Genomic DNA, 24,509 nt, shown 5'->3' on the forward strand with positions numbered 1-24,509 from the left:
TATAGCTTCCGCATTTGATATATGATATATTTAATTAGCCCTGTTTTCCTGAAGACTTCTCTTTACTAATTGCCAAAAGTTTATTGAAAGTATTTTATCTTAAATCAAGGTGAGCAGAGACTTTGTTTGTTTCCTTTTTATAATGGCTCCCAAATCAAAGCAGTCTAAACGTTTTTTCAACAATACAACCCAAGCAATTGCTATAAAGCCGCAGCCTTTGCCTTCTACGCCCTCTACTGGAGATTTGTTAACGAAAGAATTTCTTTTTGAAACTCTTAAAGAATTTAGAGAGGAAATGAAGCAACTTATCTTGGAATTATGTGATAAGCTTGATGCCAAGATTGCTCAAACAAAGGAGGATATGATCGGGGTCATAACTGTAATGACAGATTATATTGCAGGAATGGAAGATAAACTGGAGCTTTTGGAAGAAGCTAATTCTAATGTGACATCTAAAATTGAAATGCTGCAACAGGAAGTTGAAAATGCAGAAAGACAACTCGTTATGACAAATTATAAAAAGACTGCGTTTGCAATAAGAGTTAGGGGATTGCGTGAAAATGAACAGGAGAATTTGAAACAGACCTTTTTTGAGGCTTTCAGTCGTTTGGTGGGAAGTCCGGGACTCAACTTTGATTGGCAGATCCAAAAAATTTACCGCCATAATTCGTGGGCAGCAAAACAGAGACAGCTTCCGAGAGATATAATTATATATTTTGCTACAAGAGAATCCAGAAACGCGATACTACAAGAGTTTTACAATAACAGGCTGCGAATTGATGGACAGGACTTGATCGTTTTCAAAGAAATACCACCCCAAATGTTAAGAGCCAGGAGAGACTATGCTTTTCTAACTAAAGAACTCAGAAATAATCAGATACAGTACAGATGGGAGGTGCCATTTGGTATTACAGTTACACTTGATGACCAAAAACATTGCCTCAATTCTGTTTGGGAAGCCCGAGACTTTTACTATAAGATCCTAAAGGCGGGACTTCCTGAATTACCTGGACTTGGACAAAGACAAGGAGAAGTAGAAGAGAAACAACAAAACACACAACTACAAGGCGGGAGGTATCGTTTTCCCCCTCCGGAAGGGCAGAAGAGCAGAGAACAAGGATTTAGTTATGCTTCCAAAACATTTGCTTAATTTTAATTTGAATAATACTTTGTGACTTCTGTCTTGTATAAAATGGTATAGTGGTATACCGATGAAGAGACATTAAGGCTGAAAGAAATGACGCTGATTTCCTCGGAAAATATATTGTATGAGACTTAAAAAAAGACTTGATGGATAACTCTGAACTTTTATATAAATTGTTTATGATTTATTTTCTAGGGTGAGGAGGGTGAAGTTGTGGTTTAGGTTGAATAGAGTTGGGACGCCTGGTGTAGATGGGAGGGTAGTGAAGGTTCAATTAGAGCTTATTTTGAGCCAGAAAGTAAGTTGATTTTTATATAAACTGTTATTGGAATATAATGTCTGGAAGGATATACCCAGGGAGTGTGCAGGAAGGCGGAGCAAATATGAGAGGAGTACGGATGAAAATAAAATATATATATGGACACGGGTGAGGTAGTATGAGAAGAGTTGGAAAAGGAAACTGAGAGAAGTATTTGAGATGTGTTTAAACTGCTTTTTAGAGAAGGAGGTAAAAGGGACAAATTAAAGGTTTGGAAATAGACAGATATTTAGACAAAGAGATAAGGTCCCTAGCTAGAGTAGAATTCTATTTGATTAACTTATTTGGTTTCAATATAGTTTGAAATCCTGCAAGTAATAAATTAATTGAGATTAGGAATGATGTACATTGTTTAAGTTTTAATGATGATGGGAAGCTGAGTTCAATGTAGAGAGTTTATTGATTTTTTTCCTTTTTTTTCTTTTTTTCTTTTTTCTTTTTTTATTCCTTTTTTTTTCCCTTTATCTTTTATCTTTTAATTTTTAATCTATTTGGTTTCAATATACTCTAGACTGTGTTTGATAAAAAACTATGCCGGGCATGGGATCTGGGAAGTCGGAAGGGGGCTTGGGAGGAGGGTTTACTGGGGGGAGGGGGGAGGGGGGAAATATAGTTTCAATTTCCAAAACAATAAGAATGCACTTGTATACTGCTGCTCTTTTTTCTTTTTTTTCTCTTTTCCTTTTATTTTCCTTTTTTTTTCTTTTCTTTCAATTTTAGTATAAAATACAAATCGAATAGATTAATGAACAGTAGAAATACACCGAAGCGAGGAGTAGAGGGAAAGAAGAGGGAGGAGTAGAGAGGGAGTGAGAGGGGAATGTAAGGAGGGTGAGATGGAGGGAAGGGGAGAAAGGAATGTCTGAGGGGGAGGGGAAGTAGAAGAGGGGGATGCTGGAGGGGAGAAATGAAAGTTGGAGGGGGAGAAGAAAGGGTGTGTGGAGGATGAAGTGTTATGTTGGTTTTCTATAGTGGAATAGAAGATGAGTTGTGTTTATTGTTTTTTTAATTGCACAGTATATAAGTGATTGTATAAAATGAAAATGAAAATGAAATAAAACAGTTAATAAGAAAAAAAAACCAGTTTATTTGAGAATGGATGTCACTTACCTAGCATGCGAACACATTTGGCATTCTGCTCTGGGCTATCAAATGAGATTTCTCCACACCTCTGGAAAAAAAGGGAACAACATATTCAATACAAGACTTGAAGGCAGAGACATCTTTAATCCATAGTACGTTGCTTTTGTTTTTCACATGACCACTTCATACAATGTTAAGAAACAAATGCCACACATTTCTTTGTAATAAGAGGATTGAGAGTTATGAGAAAATGATTAGTACTTGGAAATGGTGGAAGATAAAATAAACTCTCAGAAAATTGTTCTGATTTTTAGTAAGTTTTAAACAATAAATTCCAATGTGAAAGTATCGATGACCACTGATTAGAAAGTCTAATGTCTCTATGTGATACTTTGAGTACTACAAGTTTAATAAGGTATTTCCTTGTAAAAATTGTTTGTGTGTGCTGTGGAGTTACAATGCATATTAGACTTCTGTTCCCCAAGCGACTCTGCTATCAAGAAATTATATGACATTGATAGAGAAGTATATGTAAATTTCCTCAAGACATTGTGGTCATGTATGATTTCTAATAAGCAACATTGCACCAATATATTCTGTGGAAGCATCTGTAACACAAAGGGATCATATAACCACGAACCCCTGTGATTATGTGTGAAAGCTCTTATTTAGACAGGCAGACAGACAGACAGACAGACAGACATGAAATTGCCTTAGTTCATACTTGTGCATGTACAAACACACACACACACACACACACACACACACACAGATTCATATAAAAGAGAAAAAATGCAACCTGTTAAATTGGTAAAAAAAAATCTGTCCCATCAATTCTGCCTAATGAAAAGATACAAAAAGTGTTACAGTCATTTCTCTTGCATACTTGTTTCACCATTTTCCCTATTAGATTATAGTTTGATTTGAAAGTCCAAAATCGAGACAGTCACCCTGGAAGAATCATTTTATGTAAACAAAAAGCAGTTGAATTAAGTGGCAACAACGTTTAGTTTCCAAAAATATTGGAAGTTGTAGGATGATGATACTGAACTTTTTTCAAGCCAATAAATAGGAGACTTCCCTTGGAGTTTCAGGGGGGATGGGTCCCTCAGCAAGTTTTAGGAGTCATAATTCTACACTGATGATATCATTCAGTATTTTTTAAGAATGCAATATATTTTATTCTGGTTTACCACAGGAGGAAATTGGCTACAAAGTACAACACTGTTTGGTTAAGAAAATCATTTTTTCCTTTCCTTATTTCACAGAATTTAATAAGCCTCTTCATTCGTACTTCTAAAAAAAAATTAAGAAGCAGAAAATGCCCTAACATAGAAGACCTATGTTAAAAATAGATACTCAGGACTGAAATGAAGCTAAAATATTATATACCCCACACCATAAAAGTTATCTACAATGTATAAATGTACTTCACACTATAAAATGTTGGGCTCAAATACATATAGTGATTTGGAGGACTTTAAAGATTAAGATTTGATTGAAACCAGAAGTTTTTTTCCTGGACTGATGAATAAAAAGAAAAATGTCATGAAATGCTCTTTTTCTACACAATAATTCCAGCAATATTATTGTACACCTGAAGTTGGAAAGATTTGACAATACCTGCAATAGAAGAATGGCTAGTGAAAATGACATTTCAGCAAGTTCTGTCATTTTCACCAACCATTCCTCTATTGGAGGTATTGACTTGTTTGATAAGAGAAAAGACAATATCTATATTTATTGGTGACTGGAAACTCCTTGTGAAAAAAATTTTTTTTTTGCCTAAAACAAAAAATGATGAACTTATGACTTTGATTATCAGACTACAGAAAGAAGTAGCCTTAGAAAGGTTAAAATATAAATATGCTTATAACTACTATGAAGGTGATCAGAAGACCTTCCTTCTCCCCTCCCTCCCTCTCACTTGTCTTTTTACTTTATCCTTTTGTTTTTATCTTTTTTGCACTTTTTATTTCTCTCTTTCTAACTTAGTTTGCATTAATTTTTGCTAAATCTTAATTATATATATATATATATATATATATATATATATATATATATATATATATATATATATATATATATATATATATATATATATATATATATATATATATATATAATATAAACCAAGAGAAAGACAACATATATTGCAAATATACATTGAAATGCCTCAGAATATCTGTGTAGTTTCTCATGAAAGAATAAGTGAATATGAAATAGGACCTTATGTTTTGGGGAAAAATACTTTATGCAACTGAAAGAAAGCTTGTCCCACACCACCCATCTCTTTATTTTTTACTTTGAAAGGTAATCTTAGATTCACAAGAAAATAGTGTAATGGAAACAGATAGCATCTGTTTAGTATCTATAGGAAAATATTAGATGAGGATGTCATCCATCAATATGCTGTTGATACCAAATTGTACAAACTGACTCCAGATTGGCCAAGTGATTCTGTCAATGTTCTGCCCCAATGCCTGCCCCATAAATTTGGATGGGGAGAAATAGATTCAATCAAGGAAACAATTGGTCCATTGTTGGGAGAAGTGGCAAGAAGGCGACAAGCAACAGGGAGAAAGAACGTTGGTCTTACCTGAACGTGTCTTTTAAGAGGAAGGGAGGGAGTGGTCACGTATGGGTATTCTCAAAGCCTGATTGGTCCAAAGACTGAGAGCAAACTCTTAAATACTGGTGCCTTTCAGTCCTAACCCAGTTTACTCGAAGGCGAACGGTAGAACTGAAACAACAAAAAACAACAACAACAAACCCCCTGGAACCACCCGGGCCCTCCCCTTGGCCCCAAAGGAAAAGCCACCAGGGCGGGTCGTGACCACTCCCTCCCTTCCTCTTAAAAGACACGTTCAGGCAAGACCAACGTTCTTTTTCCAGAGGAAGGGAGGGATTGGTCATGTGTGGGACATACCCAAGCTACAGTCCCAGGGAGGGAAACCAGGAAACCACTAAGGCCCAAGGGGAGCATCAGCTGCCACCCTCTGCAAGACCCTCTGACCAAATGATGCGTCCGCCGAAGCGAAGGCACCCAGACGATAATGTCGCTAAAAGGCGTCGGAGAAGCCCAAGTGGACGCATGACAAATGTCTTCAAACGGGGCCCTCATGGCCCATGCCGCTGCGGTTGCGGCACTCCTAGTAGAATGGGCTCTGATGCCCGATGGGGCTGGACAACCAGCTGCTCCATAGGCCTCCACTGTGGCCTGACGCAGCCAACGGCCAATGGTGGCCGAGGACACCCTAGAACCTAACGTTCCCGGCTGGAATGAAATAAACAAAGCCTCTGACCTACGGACCCCCTCAGTCTGCCGGAGGTAGATCCGCAGAGCATGGTGCACATCCAACCGATGCCAAAGACTCTCCCTATCATTGGATGGGCCTGGGCAAAAGCTGGGCAGGACGATCTCCTGAGCCCTATGAAAGGGAGTGTTCACCTTCGGGATGAAGGTAGGATCAAGGCGAAGCACCACACTGTCCTGGTGAAAATGGCAAAGGTTGTCCCTGGAAGACAGGGCACCCAACTCCGAAATATGTCGGGCGGAGGTAACCGCCACCAGGAAAGCCACTTTCAAAGACAAGAACTGCAGATGAACAGACCGGAGAGGTTCGAATGGGGCCCCCGTCAAAGCCCTGATAACCCAGGGAAGATCCCATGTGGGGAACCTTTGGATGGGGGGAGACCTGAGATTAGCTGCCCCCTTCAGAAAACGCTTGATCTGGGGAACATGAGAGAGGGAAGAAGACCCCACACCCCCCAGGACTGAAGACAAAGCCGCCACCTAGCGGCGCAACGTAGACAATGAAAGCCCATCGTCAAGGCCCTTCTGCAGGAAATCCAAGACGTGAGGAATAGTGGCCCTGTCGGGAGAAATGCCAAGAGGAGCAAACCACCGGACAAAGACCGCCCAGGTGGAATTGTAGATGCGGGTCATCAAAGGATGCCGAGATGCCTCGTTGGTATGAATGACCCCGGCAGACAGGTTAGCCCCCCCTCAGTAGCTGCCGTTTAAGAGCCAGGCGGTCAGATGGAGCCACTGGGGCTCCGGGTGAAGCAGGACCCCCTGCTGCAAGATCACCTCCTCCCACAGGATCCTCCATGGAGGGGCCACCGACAGCTGGACTAGGTCCGTGAACCAAGGCCTCCTGGGCCAATAAGGGGCCACCACAATGACCAGAGCCTTCTCCGCCACCACCTTCCGGATGGTCCCCGGAATGAGGGGGATGGGAGGAAATGCATACAGAAGGTCCGCGGGCCACCTGCTCCTGAGGGCGTCCGTGCCCTTCGCAGACTTGGACAGGAAACAGGTGAAAAACTGGGGAAGCTGCGAGTTCGCGTGTGAGGCGAACAGATCCACCAGAGGAGTGCCAAACCTCTGACAGATCTTCTGAAACAACGATGGATGGAGTTGCCACTCGCCATTATCCAGAGTCGCCCGACTCAGCCAATCTGCCTGGACGTTAGAGAGCTGGGAGATGTGTTCCAACACCAAGGACAACAGGTGCCTCTCCACCCAGGCACCCAGTCTCAGAGCCTCCAGTCAGAGAGCCCAAGAGTGGGTCCTCCCCAACGATTGATGTGGGCCTTGGTGGCCACATTGTCTGTCAGGAGCAGTATGTGACGCCCCACCACCGAGGTCTGAAAGTGCCGCAGAGCCAGGCGGGCCACCTTCAGCTCCAAATAATTGATGTTGTGGCGGAGATCCGAGATCGATCACCTTCCCTAAGCCATCCGGGAACCCACCAGGGCCCCCCACCCGAACAGACTCGCGTCCGTGGTGACGGTCACCCTGTCTGGCTCCCAGAAGCAGCAGCCCCGCTGAATGGCCGGGGACAGCTACCACCCCAGCGAGACCCAGACCCCACCGGGAGGCGGAGGGCCTGAAGAGAATTGCTCAATTGCCCCCTCTGAAAAGGAATGAGCTCCCACTGGAGAGGCCGAAGATGAAGTCTGGCCCACGGGACTATCCCAATGCAAGAAACCATCTTGCCCAATAACAGAGATAGAGTGAGGATCGAAACTAATCGACCTCCGCAAACACTTTCCGCCAGTTGTCGCAGGCTGCTCTGGCGCTCCTGGGACAGACGCACCACCCCTGACACGGAGTTTATGACTGTCCCCAGGTGAAGGATGCGTGTGGAAGGGGAAAGGTGGCTCTTGGGTAAGTTCACCAAGAAACCTAAGCTCTGAAGACTCCGGATGGTGAGCTGAAGATCCGAAATCGCCTGAGGAAGAGACCCCGCCTGAACCAAGACATCGTCTAAATAACATTGGAGTCTCACGGGAATGGAGCGCAGATGAGCCGCCAGGGCCACCAGAACCTTCATGAAGGCCCGGGGAGCCGAGGCCAACCTGAAGGGAAGAGCCCTGTAGTGGTAGTGACGGTCCCCGTGTGAGAATCTCAGGAACTTGCAATGACTGGCCAGAATTGGGATGTGAAGATAGGCCTCTGTGAGATCCACTGAGGCCAAGAAGGCCCCCTTTCTGATGCCTGAAAGATAGATTTGAGGGAGGACATTTTGAATCACCTGAACACCAGAAAACGGTTCATACGTTTGAGGTCCAGAATTGCCCTCCAGCCTCCTGAGCTCTTCAGGACCACAAACAGGTTGGAGTAGCGGCCCAGGCCCCGTTCCTATAGAGGAACTGCTTCCACTGCCTGGATGTCGAGAAGGTGGGCAATGGCCTGATCCATCAGGCGGCAGCGCTCCAGGCTCCGGGACGGAGGGAACGACCTGAAGAGATTTGGAGGGGTGGAGAGAAATTCTAACCTGAGACCGTGACGAACCGTGGCTCGGACCCAAGCATCCGATGTGATCTCGTCCCATTGATCCACATAGAGGGAAAGACTGTTGCATTGTTTTTAATCTGTTTTTTGTATTTGTTTTTGTCTTTGTTTGTTGTTGTATTCCCCCCCCCACCTTGTTTATTAGCCACCCTGAGTCCCTCGGGAATAGGGCGGCATACAAGTGTAATAAACATTGAACAACATTGAACAGATGGCTGCCAATGGGACAACTTGGGTTCGAGTCACTTCCCTCTGCAGTAGGGATGGCCGCCTCCTCCACGAAAGTGCCGCCTGGACTGGTGCTGGAAGCTGTTTCTGTCCTGAAAGGACGACCTGGGAAACTGCGTGTCTGATTGGAAAGAAGAGAAACGCTGGTTATAGTCATAATCTGAAGCCCTATACTGATGCCTATGATAAGAATGAGACTTAGACTCGGGCTTTTTAGTGTTAGATGGAAGAACCTTCTTCTTGTCTTTATTCTCGACCAGAATGGGGTCGAGGGCCTCCCCCAAAAGATTAGGCCCCTTGAACGGAGCGGCCGCCAAGTTCCACTTGGCCTTGTTGTCCATCTGCCAGTGACGCAGCCACAGGAGCCTGTGAGATGTGACAGAAGTGGCCAGAGCACTGGACGCAAACTTGACCTTGTCCAGGGTCGCATCAGCAGAAAACTGGCAGGCTGCCATGCTCTTTATGAGATCCTGGTGGAGCCACTCGTCCTGGATGGGAATGCACTCCTGGAGCTGCTTAAGCCACATGATCATGGCCCGGTTAAAATAGGAGGCCAAGGCTGTGGACTTGATAGCCCACGCAGTGGCATTAAAGTTCTTTCTCAAGGTAAGCTCAGCGCGCTTATCCTCCGGTTTCAACTTATCCGCTGCATCACCTGATACCACCGGAGAGGATGATACCAGGGCAGCCACCGGAGTGTCAATGGTCAGCAACTGAACAGCCTGGGCAAAGGTCTGTTCCACGTTATAGTGCCGGCGGTCATTGCTCCCAGGAGTCGAGAAATCGGAGGGACGCGCCCACTGGTTGGTCAGGACCTCCATAAACAAGGGAGGAGCCAGAATCTCCTTCTTGTTCGTGGCCGTGGCAGAAAACATGGCCATGTCAGGATCCCGAGATGGAGGCACCGAAGAATCCCCAGTTCCCACCTTGGTGGTTTTCCGCGCCTTGCCCAAGAGAATTTTGAACATGGCTGGGACAAAGAGGACCGAAGAAGCGGGCTCATCCAATGGGGCGGCACCCTCGTCCTCCGAGAAACCCATGTCCTGGAGATTCTCCTCCCCCATGAACGAAGCCTCGCTAACCATGGAAGGGGATGTAGCCCGATACTGGGCGTGGCCCAGACCTCCCTGCCTGGAAGATAATGAGCTCTTATCTTGCTGGGCAATGCCCCGTGAAATGGCAGTGGAAATAAGCCTCTTAAGACCCTCAGGGAGCTGATCCAAATCCTCTATATCACCATAGGCAGAACTAGGACCCTGGGGAGCCAACCTGCACAAGGGGTAGAATCCCCTAGAAGTAACCTCCAAAGGATCCCCTGAATGGGAGGGAGAGGGGGACCCCCTCCTCCCAGAAGAGGAGTGAAACCTGTCTGGGGAGGCCGAGGACAAAGAACTAAATCTTCTAGGAGAGGAGCGGGCCGAAAGGGGCCTGAGGGGAGACCGGGACTTGTCCCTGGCAGAGGCCCCAGCTGACTTAGCCTGTTTCTCTGCTCTGGCAAATGTCTTCTTGATGGCCTTGTGCCTTCTGGCCTCCTCCCTCATGGAGGATCGAGATGGGCATTGGGCAGAGGAAAAACTTGGAGGGGGAACACCCAACTCCACCCCTCGCCAGGCCTGCTACCTGGCCCTGGGGACTCTCCGAGTCCTCCTCCATTACCCTACTCACGCATCCAGCAGGAGGAATGGAGGATTTCAAGCCACTGTAGGCCCCACCAGGACCTGGGCTTGCTGTTCCAGACAACTGCTAGGCCAAGGGAGAGCCTCCGCACCGCCCTCAATGGCCATAGGTTGAAGCATGATCCTCACGCAGTGGAGTACCCCAAAGCTCTATTTTAGACCAAGTACTCTTCAACATCTTCATCAATGATTGGGATAAGGGGATAAATGGGGAACTCATCAAATTTGCAGATGATATCAAGCTGGCAGGAATAGCCAACATCCAGAAGATAGGCTTAAGATAAAGAAGGATCTTGAAAAATTTGAACATTGGGTGCTATCTAACAAAATGAAATTCAATGGTGAAAAAAGTAAGGTCCTACATTTAGGCAAGAAAAATGAAATGCACAGGTACAGTATAGGTGGTACCTTGCTCAATAGTAATAACTGTGAGAGGGATCTTGGAATCCTAGTGGACAACCATTTAAATATGAGCCAGCAGTGTGCGGCAGCTGCCAAAAAAGACAACACAGTTCTAGGCTGCATAAACAGAGGGATAGAATCAAGATCACATGATGTGTTAATACTACTTTATAATGCCTTGGTAAGGCCACACTTGGAATACTGCATTCAGTTTTGGTCGCCACGATGTAGAAAAGATGTGGAGAATCTAGAAAGGGTGCAGAGAAGAGCAACAAAGATGATTAGGGGACTGGAGGCTAAAACATATGAAGAATGGTCGCAGGAACAGAATATGTCTAGTTTAATGAAAAAAAGGACTAGGGGAGACATGATAGCAATTTCCCAATATCTCAGGGGTTGCCACAAAGAAGAGGGAATCAAACTATTCTCCAGAGCACCTGAGAGTAGAACAAGAAGCAACGGGTGGAAACTAATCAAGGAGAGAAGCAACTTAGAATTTAGGAGAAATTTCCTGACAGAACAATTAATCAGTGGAACAACTTGCCTCCAGAAATTGTGAATTCTCCAACACTGGAAGTTTTTAAGAAGATGTTGGATAACCATTTGTTTGAAGTGGTGTAGGGTTTCCTGCCTAGGCAGTGGGTTGGACTAGAAGACCTCCAAGGTCCCTTCCAACTCTGCTATTGTATTTCTATTTCTAATCTCAGTCCAGCCAAGATCCTTTGGCTGAGGTTCATTTGTTCCATTTTACATTTATTTGTTTGAGACTAACGTAGTGGTAAATAATGCTGTTATTTGAACAATAAAGATAGAAAGCAAAATGTAAATGTAAAAGAAAGAGTTTAAGCATTAAGTTTGTACGGATATATTGTTATTTCTTTTTTTTAAGCATAATCTTTCATTACATCTTGTGGAAAGCGTATCCATTGGTCACAGGTACATTTCGTGCGTTCTGTCCACAATCACATATATTCCATTCAGTTTCAATTGTATATGTTAAGAATTTATATATTTTACTATCACCATACCACAATTTTCATTTAGTTAAGATTTCAAAAACACAGCCACCTGCTGGCATTTTTTCTCCCTTCCCCAGTTCCAGTCAATATGCCATATCTTTATATCTTTATAACATATTCTAAGAAAAAAATAAAATAAAGTCAATTAGTAGGACATCTAACATTTCCTCTCTCTAACAAATCTTTGTTATTATTATAGTCAACCAAGGGTTATTCACATTTTTCTCTCCTCTTCTCTCCACAAACGCAAAAAGCAACAATCTCTAAACAACAATCTATTAATATGTGTTAACAAAATGACTATTTAAAATCTAAGACAATCTAAAGAGAAAAGAAAAAATATTGACATTTCTAGTTAATAATCACCAGAATATATGTTAACTTTCCCTTTTGTTTTTATAGTTGAAAAACAGGGGGGGGGGGGAACCAATTGTTTGTCATTTCTAATCCAAATTAAAATTTCTAATTGAAAATCTCAAAGATATGCCTTAACATTCCCTTTTATTGTAATTAGAGAAAGACAGAGAAGAAAAGAAAACAGTTGTTAGCTGTTTACGTCACATCACCTCTTTTTCTAATCCAAATTATTTATAGCTTCATAACATCAATTGGCATTTTCAGCCAGTGTCTTTCCAGTAGCAAAATAAATCTTTCTCTCTCGCCAGCAGTTGTGTCATTTCTATCATTAGAATCTTTTCAGGGTTTAACATTTCTCGCCGCACTCTGTAGTTTCATTGCTCTTTAATTGTTATTGACGTAGGCTTAACTTTGGTTATCAAACTTGTTTCTGGATATATTTGTGGATATATTGTTATTTCTGATAACCCTTAATGGATTTTTGTGTTGTTAAGTGAGGATGGGGCACCTCCTTTGCAAAAGCTTGCAAAGCCAAATGTAGCCAGTAGGAGGGAAGAGCCCAGCTAGATCAGGGCCTAGAGCAGGGGTGTCAAACTCTGATGAAGCCACACCTGCTGTCCTGAATCAAATCTCTAACCATCTTTTTCTTGCTTTTTTGATCGTACTTACTAAGATTCTTCTGATTTTTTTGCCCAAGGCCACCAATTTAAACAACATCTATAAATAACAGAAATTCAACAAGCTGTATACAGTAGCATCCAGATCTTCTCTATAAATATTTGTGGGATGCCTCTCTAGCATGTGACCAAATGGGCAATTTACATTGAACAGAAGAGTATTTGTGAACGACTCATGGTACCTCCAGCCTAAGATGTTCTAAGCATGTGAAACTAACAATCAAATATTATTTTATTCCTCTCATTTTCAACATGGTAAACCAGCCCAGGGAATTTAGTAAGTGAAAAGTGAAAATCTGAGAATTGAAAAATGTAATGCATTCCTAAAAGATTCTCATGAAACCACAAAATAGCAAAAGTGGTATTTTTGCATGAAGGGAGTTTGCATTTTGCCAATGCCGGTTATAATCATCTGAAGGCATTTAGTAATCTCCCTAAATTGTGTCTACTATAAAAGAAGCATATACTGTATGCCTGATTTCCTGCAAATTGGAATACTAAGACTATCATACCACTTTGTTTAGTTTAAATGGGAAAGATAATCAAAATTGTAGAACCAAAGTGTAGAAAGTGTAGTGTTCTTCCCCAAAATAACACCAGTGCTTTGGTTAACTCAAATTACTAACTTTCCAAAAGACTTGCAACATAGTTTGAATATTCTTTATATCAGTGTAAAAGAAAATAGACGATGCGATATGCAAACCTGTGAGAATGATTTTTTTCCCCTAGCTCTTCTTTAAAAAATAAACAGAAGACAGCATTCACCTCCTCTTTTAAACATCCCACATAATTAAATTCTTCAAAGGAAGGAAGAGAAGACACTTTCAATAATTCAACAGGTAAGAATATTTACTTTGCTCCCCCGATAATTAAATTGTGTTTGCCAACTAAGTATTGTAAATTTATTTTTATTTTTCTCAAAAAGATCTAGTGCAGTTGGGTATGATCCCAAAAGTTTACAATAGAACTATAATGTATTTTTTATTATTTAAACATTTAGAGATTTTTAAAAGAATGTTGCTTCCAATTTATACACCTAATCTAAGAGCACAAGACCAACTCAGCTAAATGAAGACAGGAAGCTCTTTGTTCAGCTTTTGTTCTTCACAGAGGCCAACTGAATGTGTGTTTTAAGGTGATGAATTACTATTAGACTTGCTCTCTGTTCATTTACCCAATTCACTTCTTATGTCCTCCAAATTAAAGTTCATGACTATGTCTTGTGGTAATGAATTCTAGCAGTTAACTCTGCACTGAATAAATAAGTGTTTTCCCCCTGTTATATGACATGGGGTATAAAATATGTTCAGGTGAAAAGTGCCTACCATGGACAAATAGCCCAACCTCATCTTTAAACATGAATATAATGTCAGACATGTCCCAAACCATCACACATATGTATATAAATATCTTGGGGTTCCAGGGTTCTCTATCATCAAACATTTGTTATTCTATGGATGTGTTCTTCTTCTTATTAGATATCTTTATATCCCATCTTTCTTCCATTAACTTAAAGCAACATGCATTTTATTCTCCTCCAACCTGAAACCCTAATTCTAAAACAACACAACCTTGGGGGGGGGGGGGATTAGTGAACATCTCCATCTTTCTGAGCCTTTTGAAATTTTATAAAATTTTCTAACTGTGGTGTGATCAGATATAACATTGAGGGGTGTTTATCAGATATAGCACCAAAAGGCTGGTGCCAGAAGAAAAATAAATTACCCCAAGTTAATTTCTGGCCATGTTAGTCAGAGCCTAGGAAGTTTTTGTTTGATTTATGTCTGAGAGGTGTTTGGAGCAAGGTAGCAACAGACATATAATGAGTTAAATATCTCTGGAGATTATTTGCTTTTAACTATCCCCTCTTGAAATTAATTTTCCAAGAAATAATAACAGTCAGCTTATGTAGGTGTGCAGATAATGTGCTATTAGCCTTGGTGAGAGAATAATCACACTGGGCATTTATAAAAGGACTTGTGAATCTAAACAACCTGGTATTGACCCAGAGTGAATCTGTTTACTGGGGCAGATGGTTAATTAGAGCCAATTATCTGTGCTGTCTCATATGGTTCCCTATTTGACTGAAATCAAGCATTTCAAAAGCACAATACGCTACTGCAATTATCAAGCTTTCTTTCTAATAATGTCCTACATTGATTTAAACCTGCAAGCTTCTTGATAAACAACACATGAAGATGCTTGTATATAATCCTCAAGATGGACAAGGCAGGCATAGACTGAGAGGGCCAGAGTAATGGTAGTGCAGAAGCTGAACAAGTGGCTTGCATAAGACTAGGTTACCCATATGTAATTATGGCTGCAGTCGTGAGTGTGCATTACTTTAATAAAAAGCTCTATTTAATCCAACAGGTATCTTACATTTAAGTCAGTGGTGAAATTCATTTTTTTTACTACAGTTTTGGTGGGCATGACTTGGTGGATGTGGCAGGAGGAGGATACTGCAAAATCTTCATTCCCACCCGACTGTGGGACAATGTTCCCTCTAATTTTTTTTCAGTGTGAGCGGAAAAGTATAGTGTTTGAGCGGCACATTTTCATGCCTGAGCACCTTAATTTTTTTCACAGATGTCACCTAAGACAACAACGAAATCAGTATTATTTGAAACTCAAAGTTATGTTTATTCAAGGTACCCGCTTAATTAAAAGTGTTATATAATATCAGTATCACTTAACAACGGTCCTGCTTAGCAACCAAAATGTTGGCTCAGAAACTCTGGCATTGAAGCGTGCAAGTCTTAAAGCTGTCAAGTTACAAGAGCCTCGCACCCCTAACCCTTTAGGAAAAAACCCCCAGGGATCTTCAAACCTGACAGCCTTAAGCCTTGTGGACTTCAACTCCCAGAATACTTTTCCGCTCACACTGAAAAAAAATTAGAGGGAACATTGCTGACGGGGTGAAGCATAGCTTGCATTGTCCCTAGTGCAGATTCTTTTCCCAGCCTTGGGAGCTGAAGTCCTCCGTCCCTCCCTTATTCCTGTTTCCTTTTCCTTCATTATATTCAATTGTTTCAATATTAAGTGTAATTCTTCCTTCCTAACATTTTTCCATTTTTTTCCTTATATTCTTTTCCATTTCAACATTGTCTTTGTTCCTTCCATTCTTCCTTCCTTCTTTCAATCCTTCCAATATTTTTTCCTTCATTCCCTTGTCTGTTTCAATATTAAGTACATTTCTTCCTTTCTTCCTATACTTTTTCCCATTTTCTTCCTTATATTCTTTTCCATTTCAACATTGCCTTCCTTTTTTCCTTCCTTCCTTCCTATACGTCTTTCCATTTTCTTCCTTATATTATCTTTTCTGTTTCAACAGTCTTTGTTTCTTTCTTTCTTCCTTCCTTCCTTCCTTCCTTCCTATACTTCTTCTTTCATTCATTATATTTTCTTTTCCATTTCAATATTAAGTGTAATTCTTTGTTCCTCCTTCCTTCTTTCAATCCTTCCAATACTTTTTCCTTCATTCTCTTTTCCTTCAATATTAAGTGCAATTCCTTCCTTCCTTCCTTCCTTCCTTCCTTCCTTCCTTCCTTCCTTCCTTCCTTCCTTCCTTCCTTCCTAAGTTATTTCCATTTTCTTCCTTATATAATATTTTCTGTTTCAACATTAAGTGCCTTCCTTCCTTCCCTCCCTCCCATCCCTTTCTTTATGTTTTCTTCATGCTTTCTTTTCTTTTTCCTCTGCTCTTTTTAAATCCCCCCCCTTCTTCTCCTCCTCTACATTTAGGTTGGATTAGTTTGTACAACGGTCATCAAACTTCTGAAGTAAAAATAAATAAATCATATTTAAGAAGAAGAAGAAAAAGGAAGACGTTTTTAGTTAAGTCAAATGTTTTAATAAAAGTTTCATCTTTTAAGATTCGTCCAACACATCCAATTGTAACCTTAACAGTAAAGAATATCACCCCAGCTGCTAAAGGTTCAACCAGTCTGAGAACCATTGAAAAGACAACAGTGCAAAATCCAAAAGACACAACTTCCTCACCGCCATTGCTTTGGTACCAAATCTTTGAGGAAGGGGGTCCAGAAAGGAGGAGGAGGAGGAGGAGGAGGAGGAGGAGGGAACCAAAGAGAGGCTTTTACCGGGTCTGCGCCCCACAGCCAGGACCGTCCTTGCACCTCAAGCCGCGTTTCTTCCTGCAAAGGCAAAGCCCTTCGGGCAACCCGAGAGTTCCGCTTGACGCCAGAAGGGCTTTGCAGGAAGAAACGTGGCTTGAGGCGCAAGGACGGTCCTGGCTGTGGGGCGCAGACTCGGCAAAAGCCTCTCTTTGGTTCCCTCCTCCTCCCCCTCGTTCCACAGCCTGCATGATGCTGCTGCCCAGGCTGAGAGCTGCCTGCCGCTGAAACAAGTTTGGGGAGGTCCTTTGCAGGCAGCCAGTTCTAGCCGCCTGCAAAGGACTTCCCCACGTTTGCTTTGAAAGAAACCTCTGCGCGGGAGTTAGAAACCTCTGCGCGGGGGTTTCTTGCCATGTGCGCGGCCGCGCGGCCGCGCACCTTAGAGGGAACAGTGCTGTGGGATAGCCAGAGGTGGTATCTTCCGGTTCTCCAAACTACTCAAAATTTCTGCAACCGGTTCTCCAGAACCTGTCAGAACCTGCTGAATTTCACCCATGCTTTAAGTAAACATTCATATCATCGCCCTGCAAGATGACATTTTGTACTAGCAATTTCCTGACAAAGTTGCTCATAAGTTTATCCCCAGTTTTACAACAGCTCTTAGGAATCAACCCAACCAATGGATGTCTTTGTTTTATTGTTATAATTCATTTCCCAGATGTTTACAAAAAGATGATTTTGTTCCTGCCACATCCTGCTGCTTTTGCAGCCAGTAACCTTCTAGGAAGTGACTACTGGATTTTCATACACAAAGATACTTTACCCTTTCAACAAACGCATGAAAAATCTGAAAAAGTAGCAGACAAACACAAGGAATTAGTGATTTTTATGAAACACATTATAATGACTAGCACCACAATAACTGCTTCACTCTCTTAAATATGCAGAAATGCACATAGCTAAAATACAAAAAAAATCAGCTTTCTAAATTAATATATCTAAATTAAGATAACTCAGAAATGCAAGGAGTGATAAAAATTGATATTTGTATTCATGATTCTGATTTTTTAAAGAACTATTTTAAAGGCAACAGTGGAAACTTATTTAACTTTCTCCAAGCTGCACATCATGTTTAGTCTTGAACAAACTGTGCTCTTAAACTTAACAATTTTTCACAAGTTTTATACCCTAAAGATAAATCTTTTTATAAGTTTGTCCTCCTCTCAAAAGAGCCTAAATCAACTATTAGCTGTAAGTATGTATAGCTGGGGGAGAAAAAATGAATTCCCAGATGAGAATTTTTTATTGTGAAAATATGAATTATAATTTGCAAAGTATAGACCTGAGAAAATTTGGTTAACAATCTGTTGTTGAAATGGAAGTATCATCTTCTCTTTGATTTGCTGACAATACCTTTACCAAATTCTGACAGGCAAGATATGTTGCTGTTGCTGTATATTGTCAATAGGACTCTTTCCTGTCTAGGAAATATTCTCAGGAAGATGTTTCTATCCTTTAAATCTGTGCTAAAACTTCAGATCATAGAAAGAGATGAATCTGAACAAGCAGAAATCAAAATAATATGTTTTCTGAGAAAAGAGTCACAGTCTCATTTAGACAGGCAGGGGTGGTATTCAGCCAGTTCTGACAGGTTCTGGAGAAGTGGTAGCAGAAATTTTGAGAGTGGGGAGGGAATGGGGATTTTGCAGTATCCTTCCCCTGCCACGCCCACACAGTCACGGCCACAAAACCTGCGGTAAAAAAATTTGAATCCCACCACTGCAGATAGGTATGTTTTGAGGTCATAACAGAACAATATATACTATCCCATAATGCTTTACAGCACTTTCTGGGTGGTTTACAATATCAACATATTGAGTCCTAATTTTACTGACCTTTACTGGAAGGATGGCAGGCTGACTCAACCTCAAACCCTATCAGGTTCAAACTACAGGCTGTTGACAGAATTAGCCTGCAATATTGCATTCTACCACTGTGCCACCAGGGTTCCTTATGTTTGAAGTTGACATTGGATCAGCTGTATATATTATTTCAATTGAATGTATTTACTCTAGGTGCTGGGTGTGAAGTTGCTTTCTTCAAAAAAGAAAAGAATGCAGCAAGTTATACAGGTATAGTTTACATGCCTTCTTTCCCAAATTCTCAGAAAAGTGGATTTACCACAGCTTAGCATACATTTTTGATAACCTTTACAATAATTGATGTTTTGTAACCATTTATATATTTAAATTTATTTTAATTAATACTAAGTTTACTGGTGAATTTTTAATAAGAGAGAAGCACTGGTTTATTGCTTATGTTAATTTATGGATAATAGATTAAATTTTGTATCATTGTTAACTGTGCAGATACAACAACAATTATAACAGAGTCTTTTAAAATCGGGTTTTAAAATAGCATGATTACACTAATATAATACACTAATATGTTAAAACTCTTATGTAAGAACACCATATTGAAGTGCGTATTAAGATACTTAAATCTTAATATGCCCTTCAATATGGTGTTCTTACATAAGAGTCCTCTTTCAAAAGAGCAGGCAGAAAATCAATTTAGTGTTAATTAATAAATGGATTTTAAGAATAGGATCATTGTAATGCAAATGTTCTGAGCTTTTACTTTAGACCCATTAAAGGAGACTATAGCAGAGGTACACATAAATTAACTGGTATATATCTGCAGTTATATTTGTAGCCTACAATGGATCAGCTACATTTATGTAATAGTAAGATCTAATTAGCTGAAGAGGAGTAAGTCTCTCTGAAAGAGGCAATGACCCTATGTAGCTTTCTTGTGCAACTTCTGGCAATTCCTTGTATTTCTGCCAAGTCACATAACCTCATTCTACTGTATGTGATGCAATAAAATCCTAGTTATATTTTATCTGATATCATCTAAAGCAGAGTTCCCCAATGTTTTCAATTTGGTGGACAGGTGGGGGGGAAGAGGGGAGGGTTCCATGCATGCGGCGGACAACTGCATGCACACTCATCTCCATTTGCATGAATGGTGGGCACACACACCCTCTGCTTGCGCAAATGGGGCACGTGCACGCCACTTCCACGGATCAGTTTCTAAAGCCTCAAGGTCCAGTAGTGGGCTGTGCCCCGGGGATTGGGGAGCCCTAATCTAAGGAATTCACTATGCACAATTCAGAAAAAGACAATGAACCAACACAAAGTATTATTAATATATTAATATTAAGTTAACATGAACTATCTCTGGTACCTTTTCTTTCAAAATTTCAAAAAAGACTTGCTTGATGTTTACATAAAACTAGCTAAGCACTAAGCAAATGATTGGATTATGAATGTGGTTTGTCAGGTAAAATTCCAATCAATAACCTTATTGGACTACAGTATAAGTTTGCCAACAGGATGTAGGATATTACATTTTTACATTTTTAGCGAGGCACACCTCAACCCTTTCTTACAAGTTTTCACTTAAGTGAAGAGTCTCCTGAATTGCATGATTTGAATCAGTCAGTTCTGACAGGTTCTGGAGAACCGATAGTGGAAATTTTGAGAGTGGGGAGGGAATGGGGATTTTGCAGTATCCTTCCCCTGCCACACCCACAAAGCCACGCCCACAGAACTGGTAGTAAAAAAAATTGAATCCCACCACTGATTCGAATATTTCCTCTTAACGAAAGGAATGTTACTTGGAACAAATTGTAACACTATCTCTCAAGCAGAAAAACAAAAATAAGGAGTAACTTTATGGATGCATCATATAATTTTATTTCTCAGCTCAGTGCATTTTAGAGAGATCTGACATTAAAAAGGTACTTGTATTTAGGGCCAAAAATAAAATTAAAAAACACACACGAAGAAACCTCTTAGTAAAGCTATTCTTGCCATCTGGATGTAATATAGTCCAGTGAAAGGATAACAAAGTTATGGTTTGGTTTTATAATGTTTTCTTTAGTGTTTTATGTGGTATTTCACAACCCATCAGGGCCTCCTCAGTTAGTACATTAGGAAAACATCCATTGCAATATTAAATTCACAAAGTGAAAAAGTACAGTTTGCTGGAAATATGATTCTTTTAAAACTACACCCCCATTTAAACAATTAAGCTCAATTATCTGGAATCAACTCATCAAATGAACAAATAGGCCTACTCAAAAGGATAAGAGGAGAGAGGCAGGGAGAGAGGGAGGGAGGGAGGGGGGGAGGGAGGGAGAGAGAGAGAGAGAGAGAGAGAGATTAATATATTCAAAACTATTACACAATTTATTCTTAATTTTAACAAGAAATTGTAGGTGTGATCTGAGAACCTGAACTAGATGGGACCAATTCATTTGTTAATTCAATTTCTTTGAATCTGAATTCCCAGATCCATAGGAAGGACTGCCCAAATAATATTGGTTAAAAAATTAATTTACGTTCTTATTCATGGTTTATTTCAGATGTCTTATTTTTCTTTCCCCCAAGAGTTTAAGATAGTATCCCCCCTCCGCTTCTAATCTTTCCTATTATAGCAAGATGGGGGAAGTAGCTAAATAGCTTGGGGCCAAGATAAAGTCCAAAATCACCCAGTGCACAGATACCCAGTAGCCAGTCATGACCAGATATAGATTTCATGGGACATGTGGACTTATGAGATGGCTCTGTTATTATTAACATCGCTCTATTATTCTTGTTTCCTGTTTTCATTCTGCTTTTATAGTTTTAATGCTATTTTAATAGTTACTACATAATGCTTTTGGATAATGGGGAAAAGAAGAAGAAGAAAGAATATTAGATATGTTCTCCGCCTTGAGATGTTTATTTAAAAAATAATAAAGGGGGATAAATTAAATAAACAAATAAATGATTATTTTATTTATTTACTGCTTTACTGGACACATATGTCATCCAGAATCACCTTCTGTGAAATGGGTGACCGGATAAATTTGATAAACAAACAAGAATAGGAGCAGAAACCATACTACTATTCGGTCCTTGGTTTCTCAACTAATAATAAAATAGCACCACCCACTGAGAGCTAAAGAAAGAGCATTCTGAGAAAGATATTGTTTGTTGTGCTTTAGTCACAAGTTTCAGTGTTAATTTTTTTTCACTTGCAAAATGTGTTTTGAGCAGAATCCAATTGACACCTCTGTGGATGATTTTTTGTGTGTGTCTGAAGAACTGACATATTGAACAATTTTCCTTTCTCTTGCACCTGTTCTAGTAGAGAAGCCTCCACAGCAGATTTTTGAGAACATGGAAGAGTACACAAAAGTGGACTGTGTAACAGATTGTTTCAGGCAAAAGTGGAATAAACTTACATACCATGAATGCCAATGTCTTTCAGATGCTGCTGAATTATAATTCTCAGCAGTTCCTATCTATACCACTAACAATTAGTTGTGCTGGTAATTTCTTTAATGGGGATGGGGGGATAGTTTTTTTATGTCCCACTTTGTTGCTTTTAAAAAATAATAATTTGTCATTCCTCTCAGGATTGAATATGAGATTCTACATACAGTCATCTTCACCAAAGCTATGTGAGATAACTTATGCTAAGCCTCCCAGGAATCCATGGATCACAGGTTGAGAACCACTGATCTACCTTGTTTTCTTGGCTACAATTCAAAAGTAATTTGCCATTATCTTCTTCTTCCAACATTGTAGCTTGCAAAGCTGGTATTCTCTGAAGCCTCCCATTCAAGAACTATGTGGACCTACAACTGCTTAGATTGTCTCCTCAAACAAGATCAGTCGGGTGTTGCCACTCACTGAGTTTCTTGGAAGACAGATTATGTCTCAAACTATATCATCTAAAGGTCATAAACTATTAATTTCACATTCTTTAACATTCTAAACTATCGATTGTTAAAACATGACATTTCAGTTCATTATTGTAAATTACCTGAATATTGCCCATATTTTTATTTATTTATTATTTACTTTATTTGTATGCTGCCCTTTTCCCTGAGGGGACTCAGGGCAGCTCACAATTCAAAGGGGGGGGGAAACAAACTAGTTACAGGACATAGAGACCATACACAGCTAAAAACACAACAATCATACCATTCAGTGTGGGGCTGTAAGTCTTTAGCCCCAGGCCTGTCGGAACAGCCAGGTTTTAAGGGCTATGAGGAAGGCCTGGAGGGTGGTGAGGGTACGAATCTCCACGGGGAGTTCGTTCCACAGGGTCGGAGCAGCCACAGAGAAGGCCCTCCTCCGGGTAGTCGCAAGTCGACACTGGGCGGCTGATGGAATTCGGAGGAGGCCTAGTCTGTGGGATTTTATTGGTCTAGTGGAGGTAATTGGCAGCAGGCGGTCTCTCAAGTAACCAGATCCAATACCACGAAGGGCTTTGTAGGTGACAACTAGCACCTTGAAGCGAATCCGGAGACCAACAGGCAGCCAGTGCAGCTCGCGGAGGATAGGTGTTACGTGGGTGAAACGAGGCGCACCCACGATCGCTCGCGCGGTTGCATTCTGGACAAGCTGAAGTCGCCGAATACTCTTCAAGGGCAGCCCCATGTAGAGCACGTTGCAGTACTCCAGCCTAGAGGTCACAAGGGCACGAGTGACTGTTGTGAGAGCCTCCCGGTTCAGGTAGGGACGCAACTGGTGCACCAGGCGAACCTGGGCAAATGCCCCCCTGGTCACAGCTGACAAATGGTGTTCAAAAGTCAGCTGTGGATCCAGGAGGACTCCCAAGTTGCGGAACCTATCTGAGGGGCATACAATTTGACCCCCCAGCCTGAGAGATGGAACACCTGGCCAATTAGTAGGAGGGAAGCACAGCAGCCACTCGGTCTTATCTGGATTGAGAACAAGCTTGTTAACCCCCATCCAGTCCCTAACAGCCTCCAGGCCCTGGCTCATCACGTCCATCACTTCATTGAGTTGGCACGGGGCGGACAGATACAGCTGTGTATCGTCCGCATACTGGTGGTATTTTATCCCGTGCCGTCGAATGATCTCACCCAGCGGTTTCATGTAGATATTAAAGAGGAGGGGGGACAGGACCGAACCCTGCGGCACCCCATATGTTAGGGGCCTAGGAGTCGATTTCTGCCCTCCGACTAACACCGACTGCGACCTGTCCGAGAGGTAAGAGGAGAACCACCGTAAGACAGTGCCTCCCACCCCCACCTCCCGCAGTCGTCGCAGAAGGATACCATGGTCGATGGTATCGAAAGCCGCAGAGAGGTCAAGGAGTACTAGGATGGAGGCATGACCTCCATCCCTGGCTCTCCAGAGATCATCGATCAACGCAACCAAAGCGGTTTCCGTGCTGTAGCCAGGCCTGAAGCCAGACTGGAAGGGATCTAGATAACTTTTAAATACTATATTTCCACAGCAAATAAAAAATAACATAGGTTTAGGAACTTCATAAAAAGCTAATGCATAAGACCTAAAATGTTTCGGTCAAAAGATATTTTCACTATATGTACAGTAACATACATTTGTTCAAATGTACCATTTATTCAATCTTAGGTGAACTAGGTTGTTTTTCCAAAACATGAATTAAAAAAAAATCTAATTAGCAATGCAGTGGGTGAAAAATATTTTTTTTAACTCACATACTCTCGAAAGACTGTTTTTCAGCAACCTTAAATGTTTATGCTAGTATCAACTTTTCATAATAATTTTGGTCAAATTCTCAAGATAATCCAAAAGTGTCTTTCAGGGCAGGAAAAAGAGCTGAATTGTAACTAAAACCAAAGCCAAGAGTGGGCCAAGATATTAAAATAGCAAGATT

The 24,509-nt window shown here is 41.2% G+C and overlaps 1 protein-coding gene across 3 annotated transcripts in view; it reads right to left on the reverse strand.

The window, feature by feature from the left end:
* PDE7B (phosphodiesterase 7B) overlaps nt 1-24,509 on the reverse strand; it is a 174,014-nt gene that overhangs the window by 98,034 nt on the left and 51,471 nt on the right. For all 3 annotated transcript variants that reach the window (XM_087718413.1, XM_087718415.1, XM_087718414.1), the window contains exon 2: nt 2,574-2,634. In XM_087718413.1, the coding sequence (XP_087574539.1) occupies nt 2,574-2,634 (61 nt within the window). The remainder of the gene's footprint in view (nt 1-2,573; nt 2,635-24,509) is intronic.

The sequence above is a fragment of the Thamnophis sirtalis genome, unplaced genomic scaffold (assembly GCF_051295495.1).
Source record: "Thamnophis sirtalis isolate CommonGarterSnake01/CBP01778 unplaced genomic scaffold, rThaSir2_p1.2 scaffold_6, whole genome shotgun sequence".
NCBI classification, from domain to species: Eukaryota; Metazoa; Chordata; class Lepidosauria; order Squamata; family Natricidae; genus Thamnophis; species Thamnophis sirtalis.